The sequence below is a fragment of the Clarias gariepinus genome, chromosome 14 (genome assembly GCF_024256425.1).
Source record: "Clarias gariepinus isolate MV-2021 ecotype Netherlands chromosome 14, CGAR_prim_01v2, whole genome shotgun sequence".
In the NCBI taxonomy this organism is placed as follows: Eukaryota; Metazoa; Chordata; class Actinopteri; order Siluriformes; family Clariidae; genus Clarias; species Clarias gariepinus.
Window position 1 is genome coordinate 5,748,410 of NC_071113.1, and position 8,993 is coordinate 5,757,402.

Genomic DNA, 8,993 nt, shown 5'->3' on the forward strand with positions numbered 1-8,993 from the left:
TAGAAGAGCAGGTAAGAATGCAAAATTTGACTTGATTAAAATTTGTTTTTTGTTTTTTTAATTTTTAATTTATTTTTCAATGAAGAAGGTTAAGGACCTTTCTAGTGGTTCAACTATTTCTAAAAATGTTTCCCCTTTTTCGATGCATCTCAGATAGTACAGCCTGCGTGCTCATGACTCACAATAAACAAAATGTCTTTCGGGAAAGCTGTTGAGTCCTCAAACTGAATTCTCAGATTAGTTAGAATGTGTTTATTAATGATCAGCTGCTCTGACAGTAGACTGCCTGCCAGGTTTGCTCTAATACTGTTTCTATAGTAACAGCTCATTCTCAGGGAACCGCATGAAGGACACTTCACATAAACTTATTTTGGATTAAAAATCCAAACCAATATTAAACATTAACTGTAACGATTTAGTGATAAAAAAGTTTTTTTTTTTTTCAAATTTACATGCCAAAATGTTTAATGTCTTTTTATTATTATTAGTAGTAGTAGTAGTATTAAGAATGTAATTCAATTTTACATTTATGCAAATAGGACACTTCAGGAAATGCTGTTATAAGAAAGTAATGTATAGACAATGTATTACAATTTGTTCCAATTATATATTTCTATGTTACAAAAATATCTGACTAGTACAATTAGCATCAGTACCATTAACTACATATAGACAGGTGACGAATGGAAGTAGAAAACGAGGCCTCTCTGATGCTGTGTTTGCCGTATTTATTTTTGTCAGCACGAGCCACATCCACTTGTCCCATTAAAGTGAAGCATCAAATGCAAATCAATACAAAGGTAATCTGACCTTTATCCTTTGATGAAACATCTTAGTATAATTCAATTATATTTATATATTGCTTTTAAAAATACATTATCACGTAGCAGCTTCACAGAAATCGAAACACAGATGTACATTTGAGCGATCCGGGTATATAATGACCAAGCCACTGTTAACAGGAAAACCTCCCTGAGACTGGCTGCAGTCTGGTCCGAATAATTCGATCTCTAAACTCCTTACGTGATTGCTCATGAGGATGTAAACGATGTAAATCATGCTATGCCTTTCATCGCTCCAGTGCAGTCTCAGAGATAGAACTGAAGCTGGTCTTGCTGCTTGTGGCAGATCAACACCTTACACTTTGAGGCTACATTTTATAAATTTTCTTTACATTTTTGATTTGTACCATAACTACTATACAGTGGTACCTCAGCATATGAATTTAATCCATCCTGGAGGCGAGTTCTTACATATTGCAAAAATGCATTTCTTCATAGGAAATAATATAAATGCAGATATTATTACCAATATTCCCCATTTCCAAGACTGTAATCGTATTTTTGCATGTAACAACAATCAAAACATTTAGAAAAGACATGTAAATGAAGTTAAAAATAAAATTAATAAATTTTAAACCTCACTTAACCTTATTTTATAATTACCTTTAAAAAACAAAACTGAAAGTGGCCCCCTTTTCTTCTTGCTACCATCCTTGCTAACTTTTTTAGGACCCATATTGCAATGTCTTCCCAAAAACTTGCATAAAATGAAAAAAATATGCAAAAGAATTATGTAAACCAGCTTTGCTTGGCTTCCAGAAGTACACGCAACTTAGCCAGTGTTCGGTTCAGCTGAGTTCCTTCGCTCGTACTGTACAGTATACCAAAAATGCCTTGCATGCTGAAGCAAATTTCTTGCAAAATCTTTTTTTAATAATTTAATAGAAAAAAAATTTAGGTTTTCATTGCAAAAAAAAAATTGTAAGGCTCATATACCAAGGTACCACTGTAATTTACTTAAAAGTAATAAAAAGAAATTAAGTAATCAATCTTGCATGTATATACATGTGTGTATCTAGACCAAGCAGTAGATCCTTTAAGTCCTTCAATTTGAAAGGTATTGCTCCATGGGAAAGATTTGTTTATTTAGCGCATCCCACAGATGCTTGACACAGATCTGGGAAATTTCGAGGCCAAGTCAACACCTTCAACGCTTTGTCAAGGTTTTACAACCATTTCTGAACACTGTTTGCAGTGTGTCAAGGTCCATTATCTTGCTGAAACATGCCTCTGCCATTAGGAAACGCCGTTGCCATGAAGAGGGGTATACTTGCTCGGCAACAGTGTTTAGGTATACGGTACATGTCAAAGAATTATGGCTCAATGTGCCTGCCATAACTCGGTAAACTTACCAACAGAGAGAGAGATACCACAAACAGCATGCATGATGTCTGATGATCTCTGTTGAGCAAAAAGAACATATTTAATTAGCTTCAGTGGTGATTAGCATGTTCCCAGGCAGAACGAAGAAAGGGAGTCATATGGAGACCTGGAGACTGACAGATGATAGGAAGCACAGTAACATGTTCAGGGTAAAACAAAAGTGTTCTGCAACGAGGAGGTTAATTTATACATATATGCTAGAGGACAAAAAGAGATGTAAAGTTCACAGAATATCAGAAAACCCTAACGCCATGTAATGCATGACTCAAGGTTTCTTAGCAGAATATTTCCCAAAGCAACACACTAACTCCACTAGCTAGCATTCTTCCCATAGTGCATTCTGTCACCAGGTCAAACGTTGTGCTTTAATGGCCCACTTTTGGAAGGTTCTTGCATATCAAAAACACATTATGAGACGCATTGTTTTGGAGATAACATCATCAACATCAAATAGTGAAAGTTTACTTGCTGCCTAATATTTCCGCCTCTAAACAGTTGCAACTGTAACAAGATAATCATATTTATTTTACTTGTCAGTGGATTGAATGATATGCTTGATTTGATATATACACTCACCTAAAGGATTATTAGGAACACCATACTAATACGGTGTTTGACCCCCTTTCACTTTCAGAACTGCCTTAATTCTACGTGGCTTTGATTCAACAAGGTGCTGAAAGCATTCTTTAGAAATGTTGGCCCATATTGATAGAATAGCATCTTGCAGTTGATGGAGGTTTGTGGGATGCACATCCAGGGCACGAAGCTCCCGTTCCACCACATCCCAAAGATGCTCTATTGGGTTGAGATCTGGTGACTGTGGGGGCCATTTTAGTACAGTGAACTCATTGTCATGTTCAAGAAACCAATTTGAAATAATTCGAGCTTTGTGACATGGTGTATTATCCTGCTGGAGGTAGCCATCAGAGGATGGGTACATGGTGGTCATAAATGGATGGACATGGTCAGAAACAATGCTCAGGTAGCCCGTCGCATTTAAACAATGCCCAATTGGCACTGAGGGGCCTAAAGTGTGCCAAGAAAACATCCCCCACACCATTACACCACCACCACCAGCCTGCACAGTGGTAACAAGGCATGATGGATCCATGTTCTCATTCTGTTTACGCCAAATTCTGACTCTATCATTTGAATGTCTCAACAGAAATCGAGACTCATCAGACCAGGCAACATTTTTCCAGTCTTCAACTGTCCAATTTTGGTGAGCTAGTGCAAATTGTAGCCTCTTTTTCCTATTTGTAGTGGAGATGAGTGGTACCCGGTGGGGTCTTCTGCTGTTGTAGCCCATCTGCCTCAAGGTTGTGCGTGTTGTGGCTTTACAAATGCTTTGCTGCATACCTCGATTGTAACTAGTGGTTATTTCAGTCAAAGTTGCTCTTCCATCTGCTTGAACCAGTCGGCCCATTCTCCTCTGACCTCTAGCATCAACAAGGCATTTTCGCCCACAGGACCGCCACATACTGGATGTTTTTCCCTTTTCACACCATTCTTTGTAAACCCTAGAAATGGTTGTGCGTGAAAATCCCAGTAACTGAGCAGATTGTGAAATACTCAGACCTGACACCAACAACCATGCCACGCTCAAAATTGCTTAAATCACCTTTCTTTCCCATTCTGACATTAAGTTTGGAGTTCAGGAGATTGTCTTGACGAGGACCACACCCCTAAATGCGTTGAAGCAACTGCCATGTGATGGGTTGATTAGATAATTGCATTAATGAGAAATTGAACTGGTGTTCCTAATAATCCTTTAAGTGAGTGTATATACTATGTAAATGAACATTTGTAAATTTTCCATTCAGAATTACAGGATGAGAACAAAGAAAGCATGTTTGGATATTAGTACCACATCACCACTGACCTGATGTTATGTTTCTGTTTCTTAAGAAAGATGGCAAAGGGTAAAAAGAAGTCGCACGAACCCAAAGGCCGAAAAATCACGCTTAAGATGGCCAAGAATGCTGTAAAGCTGACAGTTGATGGCAAGCGACGTTTAGACCTCAGCAACATGGGGATCACCACTTTCCCTAAGTGCATCCTTAAACTATGTGATGTTGATGAACTGGACCTGAGCCGCAACATGCTAAAGAAAATTCCGGACACGATCAACAAGTTCATCAACCTGCGTCTGTTAGACCTGCACAGCAACCATCTGGAGCAGCTCCCAGAGAGCGTTGGTCACCTGCAGAAGCTCCAGGACCTTAATGTGTGTAACAACATGCTAACCACCTACGGGATCCCACATACACTGGGCATCCTTAGGAATCTGAAGAAACTCAACCTGGGCATGAACCACATGGAGACGGTTCCACCTTGCATTGCAGGACTGAAAGAGCTTTGTGAGCTTGGGCTCTTTAACAATCTTCTGACTCAGATACCCCTTTGGCTTCAAAATTTACCCAACCTTAACAGGCTCAATGTCAAGTGCAACCCACTACCTTTAGAAAATCCACCAAAACTGGACCCTATTCAAAGGGTAGAATGTCTCTACTTGGTCAGGAAGAACTGCCTCTGTAATGAATGCCTCAAGAACTGTACGGAAGAGAGAGACAGGCTGGACAAAAGACTCAGTGGAAGCTCAGTACAGAGAAAAACCATCATCGCTGGGTTAATTATGACTAACGCCACAGGGCAGGCTGATGAAGCAGTGCACAGATAAAGGCAATGCATAGAAAGCATACTAAATATATCAATGAACATAATTAAATAATTATTATACAAAACATTTTTGGTCAGAATGTGATGATAAAATGTATAGAGTAGCAGCAATAAATGTAAAGTGGTTCTTGGTAGAAGGATAAAAAAAATGCTGTGATTTAACAAATGTATTGCAGTAAATTACAATAATAGATAAGTTTAACACCACTGTAAATGAATGTCCATTTTATATTTTGGCTGGTTTGCCCAGTGGTAACTCTTCAAACCCCCCCCAAAAAAAAAAAAAGGATTTTCCATTTTGTGGCTTAGTGGAATACTGTATATAATTATTTTTCATCCTACCCTTAAGAGAAATTGCAAGAGTGTGTTTGTATTTATGTTTTTTCTGTTATAAGCTGTGAATCATTTTTCACGGATGTTCACAAACATGAGATGCACAAAACTAATAAAAATGCTTTGAAAAAATGAATGCATTTGTTGTGGCTAATTATATTGCATATGCAAAGCTCAGACACATGAAAAATCCAAGGTTAAGATCACATGTGAGATTTGAAAAATGTTTCAACCCAAATTTCCACCTTGACAGGTTTCTAGTTCACATCATGTTTCTTTCCATTGCTCATAGGCACCATCCATCCATCCATCCATCCATCCAGGAACCTCTGTAATCCAACTAGTCACCATGGAGGCCAATAGTGACTATTTTATTTATTCCCATTTTTACCCCAGTCAATATCCACATGCTCATTCACACACTACGGGTAATTTGGGAATGGCAGTTAGCCTAGTTGCATGTCTTTGAACTGTGTGAGGAAACTTTTATCATACATGGTGAGAACATGCAAACTCCACGAGCACAAACCTTGAGGTGGATTTGAATTCAGACCCTAGAGATGCAAGGCGACAGGGCTAAACACTACGCCATTGTGCCTCTACATGCTCACTAGGGATCACATTAATATAGGGGAATCAGGTGTGCCACACTAAACATACCAAACTGCAACTTGTCCCAAACATCACAAACACCACTCTCGCTCTGGAAATCTCCTGATAAACCTCGATACACTGTGACATACAAAGAAAATAGGAAAAGAATCAACCTAAGGGGGGAATATTCGACCCATTGTTATTGTGTTTTTTCTATACTAGCATGCTTAATGTGTAAGAGAAGCAGAGAGAGAGAGAGAGAGAGAGAGAAAATGAAGAGTAAATTGGGGCTTTCACTTTCTCTCACACTTTAAACAGCAGGTACAAAGGCTGCGACAGTTTTGCTGGCACGGTGTGAATGCCAGACAGTAATTATGCATTTACACCCCTGAGCTGATCGGCATTATAACTAAAGCACCATTTATCTGCACTATGATAATGTTTCTCCTTTCTGTCACTGAACTTACTGTGCAAATCAACATGATTACAATTATTTATACTTAAATGTACATACTTACTCCAATCCCATATGTAATTTGTAGGCTTCTGAAAAGCATGAGGGATTTTACTGAGTTTCATACAAACAATCTACTAACTACTTTTTACAGCAAATTTACAGCAAATTTTAACAGGAAAATAATGTTTTATGTTTAGATTATGGTTTAATGTACTAAACTATATATCATTTTAATGATGAACAATGATACGTGATTCAATAAAATTTTATTTGTATATTATTATTCATAATAAAAATTAAAAAAAACGACTTATTCATCTGAAATATTATTTTATCTTGATTACTTTCAAAATACAGACTGAGCGGTGACAATCATATCACAGTGTTTGATTTCACTTAAAGTAATAAGGATGGCATTATTGGTGCTTACAGCTTGGAAAAAAATTGCACTCCAGAACACTGCACTGATTGAGTGATGGGAATTATAGAGACCCAACTGAAAGCGAAATGCCGTCAAATTCTTATGAAGCGAACCCCTGGCCATTGTAACATTTATGTATGTTGCCCTTTTAAGAGTTGTTGTCCCTCCCCCAGTGTGAGGAGGTGTGTGTCTCTCTGTGAAGGAGAGAACGAAGTTGGAGCTCAGGTGTTCTGCTCACCCCGAAACGCTCCATTCTCTTACCCTTTTCTTTACTTTTACTTTGTTTTGTATTATAATTCGTGACGCTGAAAGAGGCCGAAAAAGGTTTTATGCTGAACGTTATTCTTGGCTCTGAGCTCTTTTTTTCCCTCGGCTATCCGGCGCAAAGTGTCACACCATATTTAAGCGACCACTTTGATCAACAGCTTTATTATGCAAAGATAGTTTGAGTTTTATATCCGCTTTTTTTTTTTTTTAACTACACTGGAATCCCACATCCCACCTCCACTGTTAAAAAGGAACTCAGTAACTTTTACTCTAAATACTTTTTTAATGAGCTACTTTTTACTTTTACTCTGAGTAGATTTTATACTGGTAACAGTACTGGTACTTTATGTACAAAAGTTTATTATTCTTTCCACTTCTGCTAATTATGTGCCGTTTTAGATTGGAAATTTACAACAGGTCACTGGAAAAACACTGATTAATGGTGCATTAATTACACAAGAGTTATTACTGGTGTTATTATTATTATTATTATTATTATTATTATTAGACTTTTGTCGACATTAACTTTCTAGCAATGTAGCAACTCTTAAATGTCTGTTCTGTAAAAAATATATATATAATTGTGCAAACTTTGATAAATGACCTTTAAAATAAACTGGTAGAAATTACTCAAACAAAACCTCACCCATGAACAGATAAAGAACTTATCATTGGGTTTCTGCCTGCAAAACTGCTCTTCACTGGATATTTCTTTGTTTTGCTCATCATTCTGTTTATACTCCAGTATTAAACTGTTGTGTGTCAGCAGTTTTGGAAATACTTAAGCTAGCCCATCTGGCACTAATGCCACAGTCACAGTCACTAAGATCACTTTATCCCCATTTCAAAATTCTGATGTGAACGATAACTGAAGCTCTTGAGCCGCATCTAATTTAGTTCATGCACTAAACAAAAGTATAGTCTAAAGGTCTAATTTAGCAACTTTAATTGGTTGATTAGATAAGTGCATGACATGCGTGAAGAACAGGTTAGTGTATTTGTTATTTGTATATCTATATGTACTGTATGTGTTTAAAATTGTTTTATTAAAAAAACACTGAAACAAAATGATATAAAACTGTTTTTTTTTTAACTATTTAGTAAACTGCTGATACAGTTAAAACGGATATCACAGAAAATTTTAGAACAATTTAAATAAATAAATATTATTATGTGAATTATGGCTCTATGGCTTCCTCCAAAACCACAAATAAAGACAAACTAAGTAAAAAAAAAAAAAAAGAAAGACAATTAGGAATAATTACGGTTGACATTCTTTTAATGATACTCTTTAGATTCGCTGTCATGCCCATGACCCCTGCGTGATGATGTAAAGACTCGGGACCCTTTTTTCGCCCCTTAGAAGGGCCCAGACGAGCCATGACACCAGAATGGTCTTACAGAACTACATTCTTTCAAAGGTGAATCCAACTTGTTGACTGAATGCCAATGTATTTTGAGTGGGCTAGTTCACAGTACCAGCATGATGGCAAAAGCAAAACCTGGCAAAAGCACAAGGTGATGACAAAGTTGCGGCAGCACAAATCTCCATTAAGACCACTCGTCTAATTTAGCAACCTCGTCTAATTTAGCATTGCCCAAGAGGAGTCCACACTTCAAGGTCACCTGCCATGTAGCACAAATGGTAGCAGCCTTCCTGTTAAGGTGTCTGTATGCATCCTCCACAGAGTCAATATTCAGCCTTACTTCTAACAACCATCCCCCAGAGCATAATCTACAGAATGAAACAAAGCTCAAGATATACAGTACCTACACATGCAACACAAGGGCCAACTATTCCCATAAAACTAACTTCAATGGCTTCTCTACAGAGCAATAAAGGACACCTTGTTTTAACCTCTACTGTAGCTTCACCAACCACACCAAGTGCTATAACCCTGATATAACACAACGTTTTAGGCCCCATGTATCATATTATTCAACAAACAAATATATTCAAGCTGGGGAGACAAAATCCAATGCAAGGCAAAGATTTCAAGGTTGTTGATCCGACCTC

The 8,993-nt window shown here is 37.5% G+C and overlaps 1 protein-coding gene across 1 annotated transcript; it reads left to right on the plus strand.

Annotated features, from left to right (window-relative positions):
* Positions 1–4,137: 4,137 nt before the first annotated feature.
* On the plus strand, positions 4,138–5,008 carry lrrc18b (leucine rich repeat containing 18b). The gene has a single exon (XM_053512249.1). The coding sequence runs from the start codon at positions 4,138–4,140 to the stop codon at positions 4,903–4,905; it is 768 nt and encodes a 255-aa protein (XP_053368224.1). The 3' UTR covers positions 4,906–5,008.
* Positions 5,009–8,993: the final 3,985 nt, after the last annotated feature.